The 27,044-nt window shown below is 43.1% G+C and overlaps 1 protein-coding gene across 4 annotated transcripts; it reads right to left on the minus strand.

Moving 5' to 3' along the window:
- Positions 1-16,236: 16,236 nt before the first annotated feature.
- On the minus strand, positions 16,237-19,052 carry LOC123119377 (uncharacterized). 4 transcript variants are annotated; one of them, XM_044539171.1, is made up of 4 exons: positions 18,743-19,052; positions 18,453-18,584; positions 18,173-18,325; positions 16,237-16,457 (listed from the first exon to the last, which is right to left on the minus strand). In XM_044539171.1, the coding sequence occupies exons 1-3, from the start codon at positions 18,947-18,949 to the stop codon at positions 18,173-18,175; spliced, it is 492 nt and encodes a 163-aa protein (XP_044395106.1). In that variant the 5' UTR covers positions 18,950-19,052; the 3' UTR covers positions 16,237-16,457. The 4 variants fall into 4 exon arrangements, with proteins under 4 accessions (XP_044395106.1, XP_044395105.1, XP_044395108.1 ...); XM_044539170.1 differs by having other exon boundaries at positions 18,177-18,325; positions 18,743-19,049; XM_044539173.1 differs by having other exon boundaries at positions 18,462-18,584; positions 18,743-19,043.
- Between the last annotated feature and the right edge of the window lie 7,992 nt (positions 19,053-27,044).

Below are 27,044 nucleotides of genomic sequence, written 5' to 3' on the forward strand. Positions count from 1 at the left end.
GCTACTGTTACTTTTACTACGGTTACCGTTACTTCCATACTACTTTGCTACTAAATACTTTGCTGCAGATACTAAGTTATCCAGGTGTGGTTGAATTGACAACTCAACTGCTAATACTTGAGAATATTCTTTGGCTCCCCTTGTGTCGAATCAATAAATTTGGATTGAATACTCTACCATCGAAAACTGTTGCGATCCCCTATACTTGTGGGTTATCAAGACTATTTTCTGGCGCCGTTGCCGGGGAGCATAGCTCTATTCTTTGAGTCACTTGGGATTTATATCTGCTGGTCACTATGAGGAACTTGAAAGACGAAAGAACTAAGATTTATTCCTCAACTACGAGGGGAGGTAAGGAACTGCCATCTAGCTCTGCACTTGATTCTCCTTCTGTTATGAGTAAGCTTGCGACACCTAAACCTGCTTCTACTATTAATTCTGATATGTCGCATGTTATTGATGATGCCACTTCTACTATGCATGATACTTATGATGAAACTACTTCTGTGCTTGATACTACTGCGTAGGTGAATATCTTGATGAACAACTTGCTAGGGCTAGAGAGAATGAAATTCTTGAAACTGATATTATTGAAGATAGTGATGATGAAGGTTCTCCCTTTAAATATGAATTGCTTGTTGTTCCTGAGGGTTATGTTATGGATGAAGAAACTGCTAGAGATGTTCTTTCTTGCAATGATAGATCTGATCTTAAGAAGTTATTATCTAAACTGAAACAGAAATCGCTGAATGCTAGAATGAAATATGACCCTGCTTTTGCTACTTCACCTATCTTTGTTACTGATAAGGATTATGATTTGTCTATCGATCCTGAGATAATTACTTTGGTTGAATCTGATCCTTTTTATGGCTATGAATCTGAAACTGTTGTGGCACATCTTACTAAGTTAAACGATATAGCCACCCTGTTCACTAATGATGAGAAATCTCGCTACTATTATATCCTTAAGATATTTCCATTCTCATTAAAGGATGATGCTAAAACTTGGTTTAATTCTCTTGATCCTGGTTGTGTGCGTAGTCCCCAGGATATGATTTATTACTTCTCTGCTAAATATTTCCCTGCTCATAAGAAACAAGCTGCCTTGAGGGAAATATATAATTTTGTGCAAATTAAAGAAGAGAGTCTCCCACAAGCTTGGGGGAGGCTTCTCCAGTTACTTAATGCTTTGCCTGATCATCCTCTTAAGAAAAATGAAATACTTGATATCTTTTATAATGGACTAACCGATGCTTCCAAGGACCACTTGGATAGTTGTGCTGGTTGTGTTTTCAGGGAAAGAACAGTCGATCAAGCTGAATTGTTATTGAATAATATGTTGACTAATGAAAATAATTTGACGCTGCCTGAGCCAATTCCTAAACCAACTCTGAAGAAAAGAGGTGTTCTATTTCTCAGTCCTGAAGATATGCAAGAGGCAAAGAAATCTATGAAATAAAAAGGTATTAAAGCTGAAGATGTTAAGAATTTACCTCCTGTTTAAGAAATACATGATCTTAATATACCACCTATTGAAGAAACACATGGTCTTGATAACCCGACACAGGTAGTAAAGGTAAATTCTCTCTATAGATATGATAAAGTTGAAATCCCGTCTACTAAGTTTGCTAGCCAATGCTTGGATGAATTTGATGACTTTATGGCTAGACAAAAAAACTTCAATGCTTATGTTGGTAGACAATTGAAACAAAATGCTTATATGATTGGACACTTGAGTGATTATATGGCTAGAGTTAAAGGTGAACTTAAACTCATTAGCAAACATGCTTCTATGGTTCACACTCAAGCAGAACAAGTACTTAAAGCTCAAAATGACTTGCTTAATGAATTAAATAATAAACATGACTTTGCTGTTAGAGTGGCTACTAGAACGGGTAAAATGACTCAGGAACCTTTGTATCCTGAAGGCCACCCTAAGAGAACTGAGCAAGATTCTCAGAGAAATAATGTAGATGCACCTAGTCCTTCTAAAAGGAAGAAAAAGAAAAATGATAGGACTTTGCATACTTCTAGTTAACCTGTTGTAGACACATCTGAGAATCCCAATGATATTTCTATTTCTGATGCTGAAACACAATTTGGTGATGAACATGAACATAGTGATAATGTTAATGATAATGTTCATGTTGATGCTCAACCTAGTAATAATGATGTAGAGATTGAACCTGCTGTTGATCTTGATAACCCACAATCAAAGAATCAACGTTATGATAAGAGAGATTTTGTTGCTAGGAAGCACGGTAAAGAAAGAGAACCATGGGTTCAGAAACCCATGCCTTTTCCTCCTAAACCATCCAAGAAAAAGGATGATGAGGATTTTGAGCGCTTTGCTGAAATATTAGACCTATCTTTTTACGTATGTGTTTGACTGATATGCTTAAAGTAAATCCTTATGCTAAGTACATGAAAGATATTATTACAAATAAAAGAAAGATACCGGAAGCTGAAATTTCCACCATGCTTGATAATTATACTTTTAAGGGTGGAATACGAAAGAAACTAGGAGACCCAAGAGTACCAACTATACCATGCTCCACTAAAAGAAACTATGTTAAAACTGCTTTACGTGATCTTGGAACCGGTGTTAGTGTTATGCCTCTCTCTTTATATCGTAGACTTGAATTGAATAAGTTGACACCTACTGAAATATCCTTGCAAATGGCCGATAAATCAACTGCTATACCTGTCGGTATTTGTGAGGATGTGCCTGTTGTGGTTGCAAACGTTACTATCTTAACGGACTTTGTTATTCTTGATATTCCCGAGGACGATAGTGTGTCGATTATCCTTGGTAGACCCTCTTTGAATACTGCAGGGGCTATTATTGATTGCAACAAAGGCAATGTCACTTTTCATGTTAATGGTAATGACCATACGGTACACTTTCCGAGGAAACAACCTCGAGTTCACAGTATAAATTCTATTGGAAAAATTCCAACTATTATTATTGGAGGTTTTGAATTTCCTCTTCCTACTGTCAAGAAGAAATATGATATTCTTATTATTGGGGATGTGCATATCCCCGTTGAGGAAACCTAGTGTTATTCGAAATTTCTCCGGTTCCATGTTATTCGGAATGAGTTTGTTAACAGGACTTGATCAACCTTGTTAGTGGATTCCTTTTGATGAGCATGAGATGGATGAAGTTAGAAGGCACAACCTTCTATACCCTCCTTTTACTTTCTGTTATTTAGATTAAATAAAGTAAAAATAGTATTTTCTGTGTGTTTTCTGAATTATCCATGTAATAAAAACATACCCCAAAAATAAAAGTTCTCCAAATGCCCTGCAAATTTAGTATGATTTTTTATGGAATATTTGAGAATATCTGACACTAAGAACACAGCAGGGGGAGCTGGCACCTGGCCACGAGGGTCAGGGGCGCGCCCTACCCCCCTGGGTGTGCCCCCTGCCTCGTGGGCCCATGGTGGCCCCCTCCACTTATTCCTGCACCCATGCTCTTCTTCTTCCTCCCAAAAAATCACTATCCAGCTCAAGCACGAGTTCTAGCTCATTTTGCTGCCACTTTCGATCTCCTTGCTCAAAGCTCCATTCACAAAACTGCTTTGGGGGATTGTTCCTTGGTATGTGACTCCTCCAATGGTCCAATTAGTTTTTGTTCTAGTGCTTTATTCATTGCAATTTTTTGCTGCTAAGGTGACCCTGTTCTTGAGCTTGCATGTCAAATTTATTTGGTCCCAAGTAGTTCTAATGCATGATGTAGTCTCTAGGCACTTGTGGGAGTAGTTGCTATCAATTTTGTTGAGTTTGGTTCACTTTTATTTGAGTTACTAAAAATTCAGAAATTTTCATGAAATGATCAAGAGATTTTTGAGGGGCTCTTCTAGCCAAGGTTCGAAGGATAAACAAAGTAAGGAGAATGAAAAGCCCAAGTATAATCTCCCTCGCGTCGCGGAAGTGCGGCCGTGTGAATGGCCTTCTGATGATTTCTTGAGAGCAGCCGGGATTCATGATGATTTTTATTCGTTGGCTGATAATGCGGGCCTCACCAACTTCCTCCATGACCAGCTCGAACAGTATCTCTTACTCACCAATACTTCCGTGCAAATTTTTTACTTTAATCCTAAGAAATCACGTCCTTTAGTAGAGTTTCATTTATATGATATGGCTAGGGAGATGTCACTATATGAATTTTGTGCGGTTTGCAAGATACCCTTCGGGGGCAGCTTAGAGGAACCACATCGTAAACATGTGGATGGATTTATTGATACTATTACTGTAGGGGAAACGAGGAAGGTTTCCGATGCAAGAATTACTAGCATACACTTTCCTGTTCTACGTTACTTTGCAATATTTGCTAGTAGATGCTTAATTGGTCGCGGAAACTGTGGAAACCTTAGTGTTCTGGATATTATTTCTGTTCCATGCTTTATTTCGCGATAACTCTGTTAGTATGGGCGCCATTATTGCTAAATGATTAAGTCTGAATCGTACAAAGGGCCCCATCTTTGGAGGTATCTATGTTTCACGCCTTGCTAAACACTTCAAGATACCTATTAGGCATTATGAGAAAGGAAAAGCTGCTGCCCCCTACTTTTCTAGATTATAAGAGCATGGTAGCACATGAGTTTATTGTTAAAAATGATGAGAAGTCGCTTGAGTATAATTTGAGATTTCATAAGAAATACAGTGAGACTATTATCCTGCCTGCACCCTCTTTGTTTGACTTAACTGCAGGCACTTACCTCGTCTTGCCGAAGGCCGTTTATGCGTACCGGGGCCAGACATCAGCCCCAGAGCTTGAGCCGGAACCACCACTTGACCCTTATCGTCCATCATTTTATCAGTGGGATCCAGAGGAGATCGCCAGCCAGTGGCAGTATGATGACACTCCTCAGTACACCAGAGAGAGTAGCCGCGATCCATGGGCATAGACCAACTTAGGCCAAAAGCCTAAGCTTGGGGGAGTACGTATTTCTCACCGACATTACATTCAGGTTCACACACTCATGCTAGTTGTTGGTGCTCATACTTTTTCATTGTACTATCCATGCTAGTTTATTTTCTTTTTCTAGCTTTTTCTTGTGTGTTTGATAAACCTTAAGAAAAACCAAAAAAATTAGTTGTAGCTTTTAGCTAGTTTACTTTCCATGCTTGTAGTAGTAATTAAAAGAAAACCCAAAAAGATTTCTCGTTCTTCTTTTGCTTGTTGGGAGCTTTCCCGTGTAAATAGTTTTATTTCTTTCCTTTGGGGGTCGAGAGGAGAAGACCATGATGAAAATGTTTAGTGGCTCTCATATGCATGATTGTTGATTTAACCAAGAGCCCATATTACCTTGTCTTCTCCCTTGAATTAAATGCTTGCAGATTCCAGCTTAGTCCAATGCACGTGCACTATTATTATTATCCACACCGTTCGGTCATGCAAGTGAAAGGCAATAATGACGATATATATGATGGACTGATTGTGATGAGAGAAGCTGGTATGAACTTGACCTATCTTGTTTTTGTAAATATGATTAGTTCATCGTTCCTGATTCAGCCTATTATGAATAAACATGTTTGCAATGACAATATTTATGTTCATGGTGGATTATATCCTACTCATGCTTGCACTCAGTGTTGATTAATTTTAATGCATATTCATGGCTGTTGTCGCTCTCTAGTTGGTCGCTTCCCAGTCTCTTTCTAGCCTTCACCTGTACTAAGCGGGAATACTGCTTGTGCATCCAAACTCCATAAACCCCAAAGTTATTCCATATGAGTCCACCATACCTTCCTATATGCGGTATCTACCTGTCGTTCCAAGTAAATTTGTATGTGCCAAACTCCAAACCTTCAAATGAAATTTTGTTTTGTATGCTCGAATAGCTCATGTATCAACTAGGGCTGTCTGTATCTTCCATGTTAGGTGGGTTATTCTCAAGAGGAGTGGACTCCGCTCCTCATTCACGAGAAAATGGATGGTCACCGGGATGCCCAGTCCCATGCTCAAATCAAATCAAAATAATTGCAAACAAAACTCCCCCAGGATTGTTGTTAGTTGGAGGCACCCGTTGTTTCGGGCAAGCCATGGATTGATGCTTGTTGGTGGCGGGGGAGTATAAACTTTACCATTCTGTTTGGGAACCACCTATAATGTGTGTAGCATGGAAGATATCGAGGAGAAGACAACGCTGAAGAATCAGAGGACATATGAAAGGAAGCTCCAGAGTCCAAAACCCACGAAGATGTACCTGACGGTGTAGATGCCGGCGGTGATGAAGTGGTGAAAGCAGTCACAACAGCAGCAGAACCCGTCGATGAAGAGCCGGAGGAAGCCAGAAGGCGCTTGAGCCGCACAATGTCCTGGTCGGTGAGTGACGGAGTCGATGACGACACGGGAGCACCACTGGAAGAGGAGCGCCTCTGGTTTCGCTGCTTCTGGTGACAATCAGACTCTGGGTGACCTAGCCTGGAGCATTAGTCAGAGAAGGTGTCACAGCGCGACCGACCCTTCTCAACATAAGGAGGGCGACCCACCCCCCTGAAGGTGTGGGCAGGAGCGGTGGCGCAGTGAGACGAGCAAACGACATAGGAGCTCGGGCAGCCAACACAGAAGGGAGCATAAGCAATCCAGTAGAACGAAGGCGGGTCTCCTCAGCATGAAGCTGAGCAAGTACCTCCGAGATAGGGACACGACCACGAGCAATCAAGTGAGCACGTCGAGGCTCAAACTCGGAGCGGAGGCGAGATAAGAACTCATGGACACGCTGAAACTCCAAGTCAGACCGCATGGTCTGACAGCAGCGGCAAGATCCACAAATAACTGTCCGAAGAGAGTCAAGCTGGCACTAGATAGCAGAATTCTATGTGTAGAACTCGTCAACAGATGAGTCACCCTACTGAAGAGCGTGCTCCTGACGCACCACAAATAAGTAGAGAGCATCACCAGAGGGCTGATAGTGCTGACAGAGATAAGACCACATCGCTGCAACTATGTCGAGGCCCATGAACTCCGAAGCAAACTGAGGGAGGACACTCGCAGTGAGAACAGCAGCAACACGGGCATCATCATTGCACCGCTGAGTGTAAGCAGACAGATCATCCCCGTAGACAGCAAGAGCATCTGAATAAGCGGATACCTGCTGATCATAAGTATCAATTGCAGCATCATCGAGCGCCTTGGCTGCATCTCGATCAGCCTGAGAAGCATCAGCGGCAAGAACCGGCGGCACTGGCGGGGTAGGAGCCATGGGAGCAATAGGGCATGACGGACAGGGGACCTCGCCAGAGAGAATGCCCCACAGAAGAAGACCGCGCATATGGATACGCATGAACCCCGCAAACTCAGCATAGTTGGTGCGATCGAAGATCACCGAGGACCGAGGGACCGCGACATAGCCCGAAGAGGACATGAGGAAGTCACTCTATTTTTTTGGAGTCAACGGACAAAGAGGACCCGATCTGGATCGGGCACTGCCTCACTCGAGGCAGGCACTCAAGCAGGATCAGCCCACGCGAGCAGAGGCAAGGAGAAGTCGGGCCGCCAGCTGCCGGAAGCTGGGATGGCGGAGGTCTGGCAGGCCGGGAACGGCGGCGGCGGCCGGACGGCCAGGGGCGGCGGCGGCCGAACAGCCAGGGGCGGCAACGGCCAGATAGCCAGGGCGGCGACGGCCAGACGAGCCTGGGGCGACGGCGGCTAGACGAGCATGGCGGAAGCGGAAGGCACGCGATGCAGGGGCCGGACGGACTGGGGACAGGAGCTGGCGGCAGCCGGACTGCAGAGGACGGCGGCGGCCCGCTGTAGAGAACGGCGGCGATCGGTTGCAAAGAGGAGACGACGGCTGGGTGGCTAGAAGCAGCGGAAACGGGGAAAATTATGGACAGGGAGCACGGAGTTGCATCGTGCGGGAAAGAGAGACTAACCTAGCATCTGATACCATGTCGGATAATGAGCAACTAGTATTGACAGAGGGTCAAAGGCCAATACATATACATGTGTGGTAAAGTGCAGGAAACCCCTTATACAATGGGGGATATACAGAAAAGGGGACTATACACATCTAACAACATATTTGAAGAGATGAGATATTTACATTGCATCTAGTCTTCTCCCTCTACTATAGCCATCAAGCTTTACTTCATATAATTTTACATGAAGCATATAATTGCCATCCAGCTTTACTTCATGTAATCTGCACGTTGCTCAGTGAAAGACTACAAGTGTTTTGATTACATTGGCAGTGGCACCTGTTGAAACCCAGCGAACATCGCCGCCACCCCGCTGTCGATTCGCATCCAAGCGGCTGGCCTCCTTGCGGTGGTGGTCTTCACCCTCTTTCATCACCATGAAGCAGATCGTCATTGTGCCGCTGTCCGGCACTGGCGAGAAGGGGTGGCTCGCGTCGAGACGACCAAGGTGAGTGCCCACTATATGCATCGCCTCGGCTTTGTGTTCATCAAGATTGGCTTCTTACACAGCTATCCAAGTTGGGTGGCCTGCTGGCCAGGCTCGTTGGGATGGTGACTGGCAAGATGGAGAGGAATACATACGTGTCCTTCACCCTTGACAATGACACTGGCTGCATCAATGAGAGCGTTTCAGATGTATCTTGGGGATACAATTTTATACTTTTGTGCTCTCAGTGCCACTGCTAGATGTTGGCTTGGCTGTGGGATTTGGCAAACCCTATTCGGCGCCTAACGCCCGTTATAGGTGTTTTTCCAAACGGGCGCATACCCCTCATCCTCGCTGGGCCGGCCCATCTATCCTTCTCTCCTATCCTACATTTCAAAACGCAAAAAATGTGAGGCTGTGGCGTATCGAACGGGCGACATCCTGGTTAGGAGAAATACCAGTCAACCACCACGCCAACAAACTTCACGTGCTTAGGTACCTCTCCTCGTTCTTTTCTTCTTTCAAATTTCCCTTTTTCTTTTTTTTTCTTTTTCTTTTTTCCTTCTTCCTGGTTCAATGAACTTTTTCAAAATTCGTAATTTTTTCCAAAATCGATGAACAGTTTTCCAAAATGGATGAATTTTTTTTACAAATTTGATTAACTTTTTTTCAAATTCGATGAACTTTTTTTCAATTTTGATGAACTTTTTTCAAATTCGATGAACTTTTCTTCAAAATTGATGAACTTTTCTTCAAATTTGATGATCTTTTTTCAAAAAAATGGAACTTTTTTTAAACTCGGTGAACTTTTTTTTCAAAAGCATCGAACTTTTTTCAATTTTTTCCTTAACTGTTTGCAAAATCGATGAAATTTTTTAAAGTTTGTGAACTTTTCCTCAAAAATGATGAACGTTTTCAAATCCATGATGTTCTAAAAATAATTCAGAAATCAAAGCTATATAATAGACGCGGCCCCGCTTGTTCTTATAGAGTTGGCGCTATTAGTAGTAACCAATGTGCAGTTGCTCTGGTGGTTATTAGAGGTCGGCCAAATGAACCGACCACCCGAGTTCGAATAGGAGAACACACTGTTTTTGCGGTTTTTTTTGGTATTATAAAGGTTGGTGCGCTCAGCCTTCATGGGCCGGCCCAACCAGTGTGCGCCCCGAAACTGTTTGGGCGCAACAGGTGCCGAACAGGAGGTCTCGTGGGATTTGTCAAATGCCAATCTTAAATAGAAATAAATTAGGCAGAACTTAGTAACGGGAAATCTGCAAGTTCTTAATCATCTCTGGTTTGATAAAGTACTATTTGAGAGAGAGATGTTACTGTAAAATTCTCAAAATTTGCGATAGTGGATTTCGGCTTTGGATTTTCCTCTCGATTTTTCAAATTGATGTGGTTGTAGGAACTTGAGGCTGAATTTATTAATTGGTGTGGATGCGACCTGGATTGTGCATTAATTATACAAATTCATAGGAAACATTACCCGTGCGTTGCAACGGGGATAAACAAAAATTCAGTCAAAATACATAGCCTTGAAGATCATCCATAGTGCTCCTGCAAAAAAAAGCATCCTTAATGCCCCTGCAAAAAAAGATCATCCATAACGACAACATAATCTTCGCTGAAAATATTATATGATGCAGTGTGAGTGCTTTTGATAACCGTGGCATCTAACTGAAACTTTCATTGTTGTAGAAGTAAGAGGAGACAAACCAAAGAGAGAAATATCAAAATAGCAAAAATAATATTAGCTTACACCAAACCTTAAAAAAGTCTACTGAATCTTACAACCCAAGATGAGCGATGACAAAAGAAGATCTGATAGACGACCCATCGATGATCATACAGTGACCGACGAGTGCCAATGTGCAGTTGCTCTGGTGGTTATTAGAGGTCGGCCAATGAACCGACCACCCGAGTTCGAATCGGAGAACACACTGTTTTTGCGGTTTTTTTTGGTATTATAAAGGTTGGTGCGCTCAGCCTTCATGGGCCGGCCCAACCAGTGTGCGCCCCGAAACTGTTCGGGCGCAACAGGCGCCGAACAGGAGGTCTCGTGGGATTTGTCAAATGCCAATCTTAAATAGAAATAAATTAGGCAGAACTTAGTAACGGGAAATCTGCAAGTTCTTAATCATCTCTGGTTTGATAAAGTACTATTTGAGAGAGAGATGTTACTGTAAAATTCTCAAAATTTGCGATAGTGGATTTCGGCTTTGGATTTTCCTCTCGATTTTTCAAATTGATGTGGTTGTAGGAACTTGAGGCTGAATTTATTAATTGGTGTGGATGCGACCTGGATTGTGCATTAATTATACAAATTCATAGGAAACATTACCCGTGCGTTGCAATGGGGATAAACAAAAATTCAGTCAAAATACATAGCCTTGAAGATCATCCATAGTGCTCCTGCAAAAAAAAGCATCCTTAATGCCCCTGCAAAAAAAGATCATCCATAACGACAACATAATCTTCGCTGAAAATATTATATGATGCAGTGTGAGTGCTTTTGATAACCGTGGCATCTAACTGAAACTTTCATTGTTGTGGAAGTAAGAGGAGACAAACCAAAGAGAGAAATATCAAAATAGCAAAAATAATATTAGCTTACACCAAACCTTCCAAAAGTCTACTGAATCTTACAACCCAAGATGCGCGATGACAAAAGAAGATCTGATAGACGACCCATCGATGATCATACAGTGACCGACGAGTGCCGCCGCCCATAAAAGAAGATCTGATAGAGGTAATGGAGGCGGTAAAGATGAAAGGTCTGTAAAGGACACAGTGGAAGATAAGAATGCAGATACTTACATTGTTGCTCATAAAAAGGGTTCATCTATATCTAAAGATGAAATGCTGGATATTGGCAATAGGTAATCACAAGAAATCTAGACATCTGATGTCGTGGAATATGATTATAAATCCAGCACATTCTTTACTTGATTAATATTCAATAATAGGTAAAAGGGGGACCCTAGAAATGAAGTTCATGTAATTAAGATGGACCATTTGTAATTAATTTCAGTTAAATACTAGTAGTACTATACATCACACTGTTGTTGATGACCCTTGAAAGCTTACCATTTTTCTCACCTGCAGAATACACACTTATATGTGCCCCATACTCCCACTCTGAAACGTTGATGACTTCAGAAAAATGCAAATTCTGGAAAATGTGAACATAGAAATATGATTCATGTAATCACAAATTTGGACCATCTGTATGAAGATTGTTTGGAGCGTAAACTGTATAAATATAAATGATCCTAAAATAACAAAATAGACGAATCATTAGCGACTTGAGGGCGGAATGGTGCCGATCAGCCGTATAATTGCTAAAAGTTAGAGAGAACATAACTAACTACTATGAAATCAAGAGAGACAGAGAGTGCGAAGTCAGACTGAATATTTGAATAAAAGAAAACAATAGATTGCATTGCTTCAGAAATTGGTAGCACCACCCAGTTTTATGTAGTATGCAAGCCCGCATATGAACTATAAAACTTTGCAATTCGGATACAGGCAAGATGACGGTATGTACACTTTAATTATATGGTGGAAACATCAATACAAAAACTTATAATGCTAATTAAGCTAATTATGTATAATGCATGCAGCTCCACGCAGATCTCTTTGTTTTATTATGTACAACCAACTTTCATGACTTAATTATTACAAAAAAATAAAAATCCCTCCTATTTAGAGATAAAATAACAATAATCAAATACCTAATTTTGTAAACGAAAAAAGGATCCTTGAGCTTAGCCTAGATGTGGTGGTAAGAGTCTCTGATGCAATGGATGCATACATAAGAACACAACGACCTGTGGTGATTGGAGAAGTGGAGAGGCGAAGCTAGGACAGAGTTAGTCGGACCTAGGGTGGTGCAGGGGGGTGTCAGAGCTTCAGAGGTGGTTCTTGATTTATGGTTTCTCTGTATGATAATAAAAAACTGTGATTTTCTCTACATAAATTTCTCTACATTAACTTCACATTTACGCCCAAATTGATGTCATATTACAATTATTATTCTTATAAACATTAAAGAATATCATTTCAAGCTAGTGTATAAGATGCCTAATTTGCAACAGAGCAGATCGGAAGAAACTAAATAGTAACTCATTCTCTTGGTTAGGCGAGTAATCAAATATAGATGTCGCTGAATGGCAATACAAAAAGAGAACTTGAGTAAATTGTGTAGCTAAAGGAAAAAGCCTGAGATGAGTTCGCATATGTAAGATAGACCTGCCTAAATTTAATTCATATTTTATAGCATAATACTTTGAAGAATTAGCAGCCTGGTGTGTGCAATGAAAGGTAGTGCTATTTGCGTACCAAAAATCCAAGGAAGAATTAGCACCCAGGTGCGTGTGCAATGAAAGATAGTGCTATTTGCGTACATAAGTTTAGTACTTCTAAGCATAACTTGTTGACACCACATACCTAACAGTACTCATAGAAGCAAACCCCACCAGTGCCAACCTTCAACTTTCAATATCTTCAGTTCGATAGAAATCTCACTACAGCGTCCCTATCGACAATGGAAGCTCAAAGGAATAGGCATCCTCCATGATCAGCCATAACAATAATATCTTCACCTGCTTATCCATTTATGCATCTTTCATTTTTTTTCTTCAGAAATTACATAAGGTTAAATTAAACATTGAACAATAACTGTACAAATAATACATAACAACAGATAAGGAAATAGATAAGGCACACTACAATTTTCACATAATTCCCATTAAATATATACAATATTGTCTCAATTTTGATTATGAAACTCAAAGTTGTTTACTATTTGCCTTTTTCAGGCTTCCAAGTCCATAGGCAGCTCCCTGTATTTAAATTGGTATAGTGATATATAGGTGTATAGCAGGGAAAGAAATAGGGTGTCGTGACTGCATTAGTTCATATTAAATTCATAGTGGAATGCAAAATTCGTAAATTAATATAATGATGATATGAACATAGAAGGAAAACCATTCCAATAACTGAAGCACAATCATTTTTCTCACACTGGCCTTGATGCATTCTGTCGTTGGTTGCAGATTCTACGCGGACATGTCGGCATCCGGTTGTTGTTTGTCTGGCGCATATCTTGCAACATCCTATGGTCGGCACCAGCTTCTCGAGCTTCCTTTGAGACACATCGGCATCCCTTCGTCGAAAATACCTTTGTGTGCAGTATTTGCATGCATCCATTGTCAATAGCAGCTTCCCGCTCGAACCTGATGAATATAGAAGGGAAACCATTCCAATAACTGAAACAGAACCATCTAGTGAACCATAATCATTTTCTTTTGTTGTAGTATTTTACATTACAGCACTGCCTAAAGTATTTCATCTCTCTTTTGTTGAAAAACTTGGAAGGATTATTTTCACATTGGTCTTAATTCGTCGATGTTTGCACCATCTATGTGGACATGTCGGCATCCAGTTCTTGTTTGTCTAGCACATGTCTTGCAACATACAATTGCTGCCATATAGTCGGCACAAGCTTCTCAAGGTTCCCGTGGGACACGGAGGCATCCCTTTGTTGACAATAGCTTTGCGCGCAGAACTGACATGCATCCATTGTTGACAACAGCTTCAAACTCCAACCTGATGGCATCCATCATATCAACGGCACTTACCCTGGTCTGATAATAGAACTCTCCTGCAAAAGTAGCAACGAAATAGTCATCCTCATAGAAATATGTCAAATTATATCATTGATGTTTCAGTGCTGTTGTCAAAACTGTAATGGCTGTGTCTAACCTTACGTGGCATTAAGAATATCAGGGGCAAGGAACTAACAATCAAGATTGAGAGACTTTGGGATGCCAAAGTTCAGGTCAGGCTCATGTATTACCAAATACTACCTACCATACAATTTGCAGAGGAAATTAAAACTAATTAAGGACTCCTGTGGCAAACAAATAGCAAGAGATGAGACTACTTGCTAGCATTAGCCTCATCCGCTCTTTGCTTCTACCCATGCTTGATGCATCTCCAGCGGCATCCAAACCGCCATCACGTTGCGTCACTTGGACTGTATGACATCTGAAAACCACAACAGGGGCGTTGCCAGGACAGTGAAGGATGCACAATTGAAGGCATATGTTCCAGATTTCAGTAATTGGACACCATAGAGATTACATGCAAAATTCATCAAATCAACTGCTAGTGTGACATTCTACTCTACCACAACAATCATCAGATCTTGTAGTTGAATAAAGTAATACTGTTTCAATGTCTCATACATCCCTGATGGCCACCATCTTGATCCTCCAATAATCTAGGGATTAGGTGGCGAAGGGTTCATAACTCTGTCCAAACTTCAAAAATGACGAAGGGTTGAGCCTATTTGCTGTTCAGAAAAAGAAAATCTTGCCAGTCTCTATCCCTTGCCAAGTCCCATTACAAAATATAATTAGCCAATGTTCCAACGAAGATCGATGGAACCACCAAAGCAGAGTAAAACAATTACCAAGGGATGTAGTCAGGCGCCACAATAGTTGTGCTTGCTGTCAGATTTTGGCTTGCCTCCCATGGTAATCGGTAAAGAGCTATTCAATTCTTCTGGTCTAGGTGGCCTGGATTGGATTTGACGCTTCCCCTGTCCACCTCGCCGCAGACCAAAGCGCAGCCCCAAATCTTCTTCCTGTAGCAAGTTTGTTATTATATATGAAGCAATCGTAGTCTCGAGCACTGATTTTTTATACACAACATTTACTCATTGACAGAAAACGGACCAAAAGATCAGTCCTAATATTTTCAAGCACAACAAATACGAAGATTGGAGAAAAAAAAGTTCAGTACAGGATAAAACCTATCGCATGATCTTCCAGTTTTATTTGTTCATGAACTTCAACACGGAGCAAACAGGGAATCAAGTAGAGAAAGTGGGATCAAATGAGAAATTGAAGATGGTGTTCCACTCTCCGTCCTTGTAACAATGCAATCTTGCATTCAATTCGTTCATTCCCCAACAAACAAAATTTCTTGCTGGTGCTTTGCCGCGTGGTTGGAGGCTTGAGCAGGGGATCTTGTGCCCACCATCCAGCTCGGAGAGGAGATCCCGCCGGAGGAGGGAATCCTACCAGATGAGGGGAGCATAGGTCTCCGCGCCTCAATCCAGCCAGAAGGAGCCGCCATTGCCGCCGACGGAGCACGATGTGCTCAGAGATGAGAGGGAGGGGCATCTAGATAAGTCTGAGTTCTATTGTTTTAAATTTATTTTCTAACGGCGCAGCCAACATAGAGTTGGGGTGAACAAAGAGGCACCAAAGAGCCAAGATGACCATGTGGGCAGAGATAAGCTTGATGCTAACTGGAAAATGGTGGAAAGAGGAAGGGGATGGTGATAGTGATTAGACAGTCAAAACCTGCATGCTCAACACTCGTTGCGGTAAGTGGCCCAAAATAGTTCTACATGGGGGTGCAAGTCGATTTGGAAGGAAGCCGGTTGAATTCAGAAAATGTGAGTTAAGCGAGTCAATGTGCCTAGGTTGAATTGGAAAATGAGAAAGTTGCGTAGTGACGAATCTTGGTAGCATCACTAACTATATTAATCTGCATGTGTTGTTCTCCGGTTGCGATGATGCATAGGTACTTGAGTTAAGAGACATAGAAAAGAACATTATTTCTCCCGTTGCAACCGCACGGGCATATTTGCTAGTAAACAAAAACACCCCAACACCAAACCAATCCAAACAAACAAAAACCAAGTTCATTTGCATCGGCCAGTTGGAGTTGCCCTTACGTGATCAGCATTCGAGTTGCCCAAAGGGCACTCCTCGGACAACATACCTACAGTATGAAACGTAGGTACAGCGGCTACAGGCCTACGGCAACCCAGTACCACATGCTCAGTCTCGAAGTTACGAAACCATAACAGAAGCATATTCAGCACGCATTCACGATGCACTGATAGAACGTTAACTTAACATCCACCATAGTTACAAATCCATGTTACATAATTCACTTATAGCCCCATGCTTCAGAATTCATTCATAATTCAGAAAATAGTTTATTCAGGATACTGTTCCAGATCATAGTTTTGATGCTTCTGGTGTTTACTGCATTCCCCTGTCATCAGACCCTGTCAGAACAAAGAACACCGTGAATAGCGGTTTCACACATGAAGCCTTGGTAACAAAACTAATGGAAAATTTAAGACTTCAATTAATGGTTAAGGAAGCAAAATACATATAAACATATTAGAAACAGGAACTTCACAGAAAAGCAGTAGCTTGAGTGCAACAATTAAGCAAGCATGTGCACATTAACTACTAAGATACTCCCTCCGTCCAAAAATATTTGCCATCAAAATGGATAAAAAAAGATGTATCTAGAACTAATATACGTCTAGATACATCTCCTTTTATTCATTTTGATGACAAGTATTTCCGGACGACGGGAGTACAATTTATAACCCAAAATTTACACAGGCTGTTCTGAAGAAGTCATTAGGGCCTAAGTATGTGAACTCCACTGCGGTGGTCTGTTAACTCAATACTTTTTTGGTGGCTCCGAATTTCAAACAGAATTACGCAATTAATAACCAATTACAGAAGGACTAGATGGATAAAAATACTCCCTACGTATCAAAATATAGGACGTTTTTGACACAGTCATAGTGCCAAAAAACATCTTATATTTTGATACAGAGGGAGTACATGAAAGTGGGCCAACAAAAAGACAAGAGACAAAACAATGCTAGCGAAATAGTAAACATATGCCCCACAGAACAAAAGTGAAGACAAACAACAATACGACTTAACATGGTGTAAGCATTTGACAAGACAAGGTATATGCATGACAACTAAGTTCATATTTTGGTTACATTTCATAAAGGACAGACCACCTGACTCCTAATGAGTTTGAGTTCTACACAGGTTCATCTAGTTAAGACATGCAGGTAAAAATCCCAAAAACAAAGCTAGGTTATATAGTTGGTTGCGCATTAACTCGTTTTAAAGTTAAAGAATATAGGTGGGTTAGGTATAAGAGGGGATAATCTGAAATTTTTCTGTGTTCAAGAACAATTGAACGTTTCCTCAAAAAGTAGGGACAGCTAAGTCAACAGAAGCATTAGCGAGCTCTGGAAAGCACCAATATAATTAATTAGAAAATACACAGTATGAATTCAACTGTGCTAAAATAACAAAGTAGAGACCATTTGAAGAGACAAGTTTTTCTACAAGGTAACTTGACCTGATGTTTTAGAGGATAAGTATTTGAGTCCAAAGAACAGATTTACTGGGCGCTGCAGAATTGCATTGGGAAAAATACAATTTTCCCAATTTAAGCATGGGCTTAGAAGTTTGCTAGATGGTACAAATTATTCCATGAAGTTTTAGGGCTTCCATATAATCATAGTTCAGACGACAGGTGAAGCTACATAAGTATGCTATATATATAAACTAGGTGTCATTTTAACAGCCATCTATTGTTAATACCTCATCAATAAAAGGATGTTAATGACAGCAATTCTAAGGTGCTGGTTTTGCCAATGCCGAAATGTATTGGAAAAATTAATACTGCAACTTGAGAGTAAACTGCAGTATGAGCAACCTGATTTTTTTATGATAAAAGCTATCTATTTATTTTCTCAAGTTGCATAAAACAACAGTCCGACACCATTTGGATAAAAGTGGTCACTGCTCAACTGGCTGATGCAACATTAAACATCAGAGATTGCAGAAACTGCAGCTTACTCGAGAGTAAACCAAGTGCATATTTGAAATGTGTTAGTGTTGGTGCAATGTTAAGTTATAAAACGAAGGTTGGAATTTCATACACATAAAACACTACCTACCAGGAGGAATTCTTTATCCCTCCAGCCTCAGGTTCCTCTCCTTGGCACCTTGAGCCTTCTGCTATCTTTGGCTTCTTGCATTCCAGCTCATCTTCAATAGGAGCGTGTGGTCGTTTCGTGATATCGGGTTTCTTTTCATCATCTAAGAGCTGAATAGGCAGAAACATGGTGGAGATCAGAAGCAGGTATTAGTCAAAGACTGGAGAGACAAATTCGCCCAACATAAAGAATATAGTACATATTTTAACATATGGATAGAACGAAGCTTGTTACCACCTTCCCTACCTTTCTATCCGCCTCGTCCACATCCACATAGTCGCCCTCGTCGTCTTCGTCGTCGTCCTCGTCGCCATCCTCGACATCGACCATGTAGAATACATCACGAGCACGTTCGAAAGCACTCATTTCCTGAATAAATGTAGGGAGAATATATCCTAAGGATTAACTGAGGCATACAGATCCAGCACGGGATTACGAATTATAGCGATCTTGAAACAAAGGGAGGCCTGAAATCTGGATGGAAGGAAAGACTAGACGACGAAAGACAAGTGAGTGATTGGGCGCACCTCTCGTAACTTGTCGATCTTTTGCTCGAACGTCTTACCATCAGAACTGTTCATGATCGCGCCGATCTTGTCCAGACCAAACTGTTGGAACAGGTCGGTCAGGCGAGTAGGAAGAGGCGACGACTGTGGATAGGGTGAATAAATCACACTACAGTAGCGTTTGTCGCCGGTTGTCTTGCCTTCGCAGCGTGATGCCATCTCAGCCATGGTTACCGGAGGGGAACGGCGGCGGCGTGGGGAGAACGGCGGCGTGCGAATGGTTCGACGATTGCGGAGACTCGATTCCTTTTATTTTATTCGGGATGCCAGGCCGTTCGTTTGACGGCGCCCACACCTGTTGTTTATGGGCCAGCCCAGTGAGCTTCTGCAGGTCCCGATCTATGGGAAGCTTCCATAAGCTTCTCGGCCCGGTTTTGTGAAGCTTCCGGCTCTTTTACCCATTTTTTTTCTTTTCTGTCTCTTTTTTTTTCGCTTTTTACTCTTTTTCCTTTTCTTTTTTAAAGAAGATACCTCGCACCCCTGCGAATAGAAGCAATGCATCACCCCCAATGATTCTTTCCAAAAAACAAAACGTTTGGAGCCAGCAGTCCGGCCGGACTTTCCGCCGGCCCGCACGCCACACTGGCGCACGCACACATGTAAACAATCGTCTCGCGCGAGCCAAGTGTACATGGGTGGGCCCGCGCGCGAAACTGCCCTTCTCCTTTCCTTTTTCTTCAACCCCCCGTCGCCGTGGCTCTGCTCCTTCACAGACCGCAGCCTCCCTCCATGCCTCTCGCAACTTGTGCAAGCTCTGTCACCGGCGACGAAGTGCTACCACCGGCCGGCGAGATGTTGCAACTCTACTCTACCGGCCGACGAGGAGCACAGAAAAGCTACAACCCCCCGCTGATGGTGCTGGAACCGTGTGCAAAAAAGTTGCAACCCCACGTCAACGGCAGCGAAGGAGAAGCAAACTAAGTGAGGCAACCGGCGAAAGAACTTTGCTAGAACGACCAAGTTTTTTGTTGCAACCGTCGCCACTTTTTGCTACTACCGGCGCCGGATTTGCTACATCCATCGCGGTGGAGCTACGACCTATTATGGCGGTGGCTTTTTTGTTGCAACCGTTCTTGGATTTTGGTACTACCGGCGATGGATTTTGCTACATACATTATGCCGGAGCTGCGATCCGCGTGCAAGCAGTCACGTCAGCACTGTCTGGTCCCACATGTAAGCAGCCACGTCACCATCTATTGGGCCCATATGTCAGCACCATTGACCGGTCAAAACTGATGATGAGTTATTACCGACGGGAAGGAGTGTGTGGAGAAAGAGAGGGAGTGTGAGCCTGAGAGAAATGGGCTCCCTGGGTCACTCCCCTAGCAAAGTTTTGAAGTGTCATTTCCTCTCCTTGAGCCTACCCAGGTGCGACGCCGCCGATTCAATCGTACACTAATCATACACGCAAATGTGCGATCAAGATCAGGGCCTCACGGGAAGATATCACAACACAACTCTAGACACAAATTAAAAATAATACAAGCTTCATATTACAAGCCAAGGGTCTCGAGGGCTCGAATACAGAAGCTCGAATACAGACGAGCCAGCGGAAGCAACCATATCTAAGTACATACATAAGGTTAAACAGGACTGCCTTAAGAAGGCAAACACAAAAACAACAACGATCGAAGAGGCAAGGCCTCCTGCCTAGGACCTCCTAACTACTCCTAGTCGGCGGTGGTCTCCACGTAGGAGTAGGCACCATAGGGGTAGTAGTAGTCGGCGGGGGTGGTGAAAGTGCTAGTTATCGACTAGAGGGGGGTGAATAGGCGATTTTTATGAAAGTCTTCAAAACACGAGGTCTTTGAAGACAAACAGATGAAATGAACCTATTGATATGCAACGGAAGATAGACTACACTAGATAAGTCATAGTCAAGTAAGCAATGACTTCACGAAGACAAACTGAAAAGTAAAGGAAGTTGGGGATAGAAGCAGTTGCTTGGTGAAGACAGGGATTTGGTAGACCAGTTCCAGTTGCTGTGACAATTGTACGTCTGGTTAGGGAGGCTGAGATTGAACTCAGAAGACCGCGTCTTCACCTTATTCCCCTTGAGCTAAGGACACCCAGTCCTCGCCCAATCACTCTGGTAAGTCTTCAAGGTAGACTTGCAAACCTTTACAGACTTCGTTCACCGGCGATCCACAATGGCTCTTGGATGCTCAAAACGCGACGCCTGACTGGCTAGAGGATTCACAGTCCTCAAGTGTAACAAGTCTTCAGGTCACGCGGACAGAAAGACTTCAGTGACGCCTAACACTCTTTGGCTCTGGGTGTTTTGGGCTTTGTCCTCGCAAGGATCTCTCTCTCAAAGGCTTCAGAGGTGGGTTGCTCTCAAATGACAAAAGCCGTGCACTAACTCTAAGAAGCCACCAATTTATGGTGTAGGGGTGGGCTATTTATAGCCTGGAGGCAACCCGACATGATATGTCCAAAATGACCCTGGGTCACTAAGGAACCGACATGTGTCCAATGGTCGGATTTCAAACACACGCGGCAGCTTGGCTTGGGCTACAAGCAAAGCTGACTCATCCAGCTCTGGATAAGATTTGATCTCATTATCTTCGCTCAAAGACATAGGATTTTGGTTGAGCATCACATCAGTCACTCTGACTTTGTTCACTTGGACCCCACTTAACAGTACGGTGGTTCCTATGACTCAATAAAGAAGAAAAGGAAACTATAAAACAACTATGTCTTCGCACTCCATAGTCTTCAAGTGAATGTCTTCACATGTCATTATCTTCATCGTGAATGTCTTCACGAACCACCATTGTCTTCAATGTCTTCACACATTTTTAGGGGTTATCTCTGGTAGGTAAACCGAATCAATAAGGGACTACTACCTGTGTTATCCTGCATTCTCACAAACACATTAGTCCTTCAGCCAAGTTTTTCGTCAATACTCCAAAACCAACTAGGGGTGGCACTAGATGCACTTACAATCTCCCCCTTTTTGGCGATTGATGACAAACTGGTTGAAGTTCTCAACGGGGATAAAAGTATGTGAAAGTTTAGGATCATAGGCATTGTCTTCATAAGTTGAAGAGGCTCCCCCTGAAGATGTGCATATGGGTAGTTTGCTTTTGAATGCAAATGCACATGGCAGGTTTTACTTTGTGGAGATCCTCTTCAACACATGAAGACAATTCATCATGCATACATAAGAATAGTGAAGATAATGAAATGCATAATGAGAAATGGGCGTCTGCAAAATGACTTCATGCGGAATTTATCATCGCATCACAAAGTAGCAGCAAAATTAGCAGACGACCATCAAATTTAAGTGTTACAACTCAAGAGCCAAATAGTTTCAAAATGAGAGTTGTAAGAACTTAGCAAAAATTTAGGCAACCACCCATATGGACCCGCTTGAAGACTATCAACCTCATATGCTTCTCCCCCTTTTGTCAGACCAAAAAGGTTTGAAGACATAGAGGATCTACTCGTTCCTAGTTGGAGAAGATGTTGGAGCAGCAGGGTCGACGTTGGAGTTGGGCGGTGTAGACGGGCCTGCCGCAGAGTTGTGGTGCAGTGAAGCCATTGCGGGTGAAGTGGCGTCGTCTTCTTCATCGACGACTCTCGCAACAACAGTTGCAGCCGAAGATGAAAAATCAGAATCTTCAATAGAAGGTGTTGGACGCCAACTTGCAGATTGTGGTGGCCTGGAGTCAAATTTGAATTTCTCTGTGAGGCCATCTTCGCGAAGATCATCTTCAGAGCAGAGTAGTGTGAGGCTCTTCCAGGACCTCCAACAGGCTTCATGGGCAACGAATGAGTTCTTTGTGGCTAAGTTGCGAATGCGATTGACGTCAACCAGAAGACTCTGCATTTGGCGCTTTAGCTAGTCATGATGCCTATCCTTTTTCTGATGTAGGTATACCAGAAGCTCACGGTCGTTGAGGACACGGGGACGCTTCTGAGGCCTTTGAGCAATTGTACGGGCTGTGGCTTCAGTGTTGGCACGATGCGCCAGACGCAAGTTGCCAGCCAACGGATAAACAGGAGTAGCAGAATTTGGCACATGAATCCCTTCAATTGGCTGAGTGAAGCTTTGATGTTTTGCATTTTGCAAGTGAAGTGGCTTCTTAGTAGGCTCGGGGTAGATGGCTTCATGAGACATGTCAACATTAGGCAAGAATACAACGTGGTTGTGAGCTGAAGGTTCATAGTTGACTGTGGAATGAAGCTTGATCAGGCGCATAACCCAGGGAGCATAGAATTTCAGACCAAAGAGATCAATGCCAGAAGCTGCAAGCTGTCGGATGAAGAAATCTTGCGTATTGAATCTGATGCCATTGATGATATAGAAGACCAATGTCTTCATGGTGCCTTCGAGTTTGGCTTCAGAAGAGTTGCCTTTGATAAGCCACAGAGTACGCCCTAGAATGTGATAAACGGTGCGGGGCAAGTACTCAAGGTCCTTTACAAAGAACTCCTTGGGGTATTCGGCGTCATGGGGCAAAGGCTTCATCATGCTTAACATCTGGCTCATGTTTGGCTCTGGCTTCTGGAATATGCTCTGCAGTTCATTCTGATGAAGCTGACAACCTGGTTCAAACAACTCACCAAGAGTGGGCAGGGAAGTGATCTCAATGATGTCCTGAGCTTTGGCTTCATGATGAACCTCACCTGTCATCCACTCAAGGATCCAAGTCTTCGGATCCCGGTTGTAGCCTCGAATGTGCAATGTGGCATAAAACTGCAGCAGAAGCTCTATGTTCTAGTGCTCTTTGTCAGTTACAAATGGCAGCAACCCAATGTCTCTGAAGCAGTCCAGAGCCTCCTTAACGCATGGCAGCCTAGCAATAGCATCACAATCCAGACGCTTATGAGGAAAAATCCGGTCTTGGTTGTATAAGATGAATGAGTAGTAGCTTCGTTGCTGATGGCTCCAAAACCTGTCAGAGGAGATCTTGGGCTTCTTGTAGGGGTTGTTGGCGCTGTCAAAGAATGTGTTGTGCTCTCTAAATCTGAGCACACTGAATGAGCCTTGAGTTGTTGCAGCACTAGGAAGCCTTGGCAATCTTGGCTTTGGCTTCTGAACCTGAGGCCTTTCCTCCACATGATAATCATACCGAGGGCCTGGAGCAGTGGGTGGTACCAGAATGGGCCATTTGACAGTCACCAACTCACCATGATTGTAAGCACATTCCATAATGTGTGGCACTGGTGGAGGAACGATTGGCTGCACAATGTCTTCAGTTGCAGCATTGACTCCGAGCTCCACATTGTCTTCAGCCATGACAGTGTCATTGGCTTTAGTGGTGTTGGTGGTGAAGCAAAGTATGCCCTATAGGCAATAATAAAGTTGTTATTTATATTTCCTTATATCATGATAAATGTTTATTATTCATGCTAGAATTGTATTAACCGGAAACTTAGTAGATGTGTGAATACATAGACAAACAGAGTGCACTAGTATGCCTCTACTTAACTAGCTCGTTAATCAAAGATGGTTAAGTTTCCTAGCCATAAGCATGAGTTGTCATTTGATTAATGGGATCACATCATTAGAGAATGATGTGATTGACAAGACCCATTCGTTAGCATAGCACGATGATCCTTTAGTTTGTTGCTATTGCTTTCTTCATGACTTATACATGTTCAAATGACTATGAGATTATGCAACTCCCGAATACCGGAGGAACACTTAGTTGTTGGAAATATGCCCTAGAGGCAATAATAAAATGGTTATTATTGTATTTCCTTGTTCATGATAATTGTCTATTGTTCATGCTATAATTGTATTAACTGGAAACCGTAATACATGTGTGAATACATAGACCACAACATGTCCCTAGTAAGCCTCTAGTTGACTAGCTCGTTGATCAATAGATGGTTATGGTTTCCTGACCATGGACATTGGATGTCATTGATAACAGGATCACATCATTAGGAGAATGATGTGATGGACAAGACCCAATCCTAAGCATAGCACAAGATCGTGTAGTTCGTTTGCTAGAGCTTTTCTAATGTCAAGTATCATTTCCTTAGACCATTAGATTGTGCAACTCCCGGATACCGTAGGAGTGCTTTGGGTGTATCAAACGTCACAACGTAACTGGGTGACTATAAAGGTGCACTACAGGTATCTCCGAAAGTGTCTGTTGGGTTGGCACGAATCGAGACTGGGATTTGTCACTCCATATGACGGAGAGGTATCTCTGGGCCCACTCGGTAATGCATCATCATAATGAGCTCAACATGACTAAGGAGTTAGCCACGGGATCATGCGTTACGGAATGAGTAAAGAGACTTGCTGGTAACGAGATTGAATGAGGTATTGGGATACCAACGATCGAATCTCGGGCAAGTAACATACCGGTGGACAAAGGGAATTGTATACGGGATTGATTGAATCCCCGACATCGTGGTTCATCCGATGAGATCATCGTGGAACATGTGGGAGCCAACATGGGTATCCAGATCCCGCTGTTGGTTATTGGCCGGAGAACGTCTCGGTCATGTCTGCATGGTTCCCGAACCCATAGGGTCTACACACTTAAAGTTCAGTGACGCTAGAGTTGTTATGGGAAATAGTATGTGGTTACCGAAGGTTGTTCGGAGTCCCGAATGAGATCCCGGATGTGACGAGGAACTCCGGAATGGTCCGGAGGTGAAGATCAATATATTGGACGAAGGGTATTGGAGTCCGGAATTGTTCCGGGGGTACCGGGTGACGACCAGCGTGTCCGAAAGGGGTTTCGGAGGCCCCGACAAGCGTTGGGGGGCCTTATGGGCCAAGGGGAGGGGCACATCAGCCCACTAAGGGGCTGTGCGCCCCTCCCACCCCATCTCACATAACGTGGAGAGGTGGGGGCGCCTCCCCTAGGGCAGCCACCCCTCCCGGCTTGGGGGGCAAGTTTCCTAGGGGTGGGGGCGCCCAAACCCATCTAGGGTTTCCCCTGTGGCCGCCGCCCCTCCTCTAGGGAACCCTAGGGCTCCTCCTCCACCCCCCTTCCCCCTATATATAGTGAGGGAGAGAGAGGGCAGCCGCAACCCCTTCCCTGGCGCAGCCCCTCCCTCCTCCAACTCTTCCTTCTCCTCCGTAGAGCTTGGCGAAGCCTTGCAGGAATACCACAAGCTCCACCACCACGCCGTCGTGCTGCCGGAGTTCTCCCTCAACTTCTCCTCTCCCCTTGCTGGATCAAGAAGGAGGAGACGTCCCCGGGCTGTACGTGTGTTGAACGCGGAGGCGCCGTCCGTTCGGCGCTAGATCGGATCTTCCGTGATTTGAATCGCCGCGAGTACGACTCCATCAACCGCGTTCTTGTAACGCTTCCGCTTAGCGATCTTCAAGGGTATGAAGATGCACTCCCTCTCTCTCGTTGCTAGCATCTCCTAGATTGATCTTGGTGACACGTAGGAAATTTTTTGAATTATTACTACGTTCCCCAACAGTGGCATCATGAGCTAGGTCTATGCGTAGATTCTATGCACGAGTAGAACACAAAGTAGTTGTGGGCGATGATTTGTTCAATTTGCTTGCCGTTACTAGTCTTATCTTGATTCGGCGGCATTGTGGGATGAAGCGGCCCGGACCGACCTTACACGTACACTTACGTGAGACAGGTTCCACCGACTGACATGCACTTGATGCATAAGGTGGCTAGCGGGTGTCTGTCTCTCCCACTTTAGTCGAATCGGAGTCGATGAAAAGGGTCCTTATGAAGGGTAAATAGCAATTGGAATATCACCGTTGTGGTTTTTGCGTAGGTAAGAAACGTTCTTGCTAGAAACCCATAGCAGCCACGTAAAACATGCAACAACAATTAGAGGACGTCTAACTTGTTTTTGCAGGGTATGCTATGTGATGTGATATGGCCAAAAGGATGTGATGAATTATATATATGTGATGTATGAGATTGATCATGTTCTTGTAATAGGAATCACGACTTGCATGTCGATGAGTATGACAACCGGCAGGAGCCATAGGAGTTGTCTTAATTTATTGTATGACCTGCGTGTCAATGAAAAACGCCATGTAATTACTTTACTTTATTGCTAACCGTTAGCCATAGTAGTAGAAGTAATAGTTGGCGAGACAACTTCATGAAGACACGATGATGGAGATCATGGTGTCATGCCGGTGATGAAGGTGATCATGCCGCGCCTCGAAGATGGAGATCAAAAGGCGCAAGATGATATTGGCCATATCATGTCACTTTATGATTTGCATGTGATGTTTGTCATGTTTACATCTTATTTGCTTAGAACGACGGTAGCATAAATAAGATGATCCCTCGCTAAAATTTCA

The sequence above is a fragment of the Triticum aestivum genome, chromosome 5D (genome assembly GCF_018294505.1).
Source record: "Triticum aestivum cultivar Chinese Spring chromosome 5D, IWGSC CS RefSeq v2.1, whole genome shotgun sequence".
NCBI lineage: Eukaryota > Viridiplantae > Streptophyta > Magnoliopsida > Poales > Poaceae > Triticum > Triticum aestivum.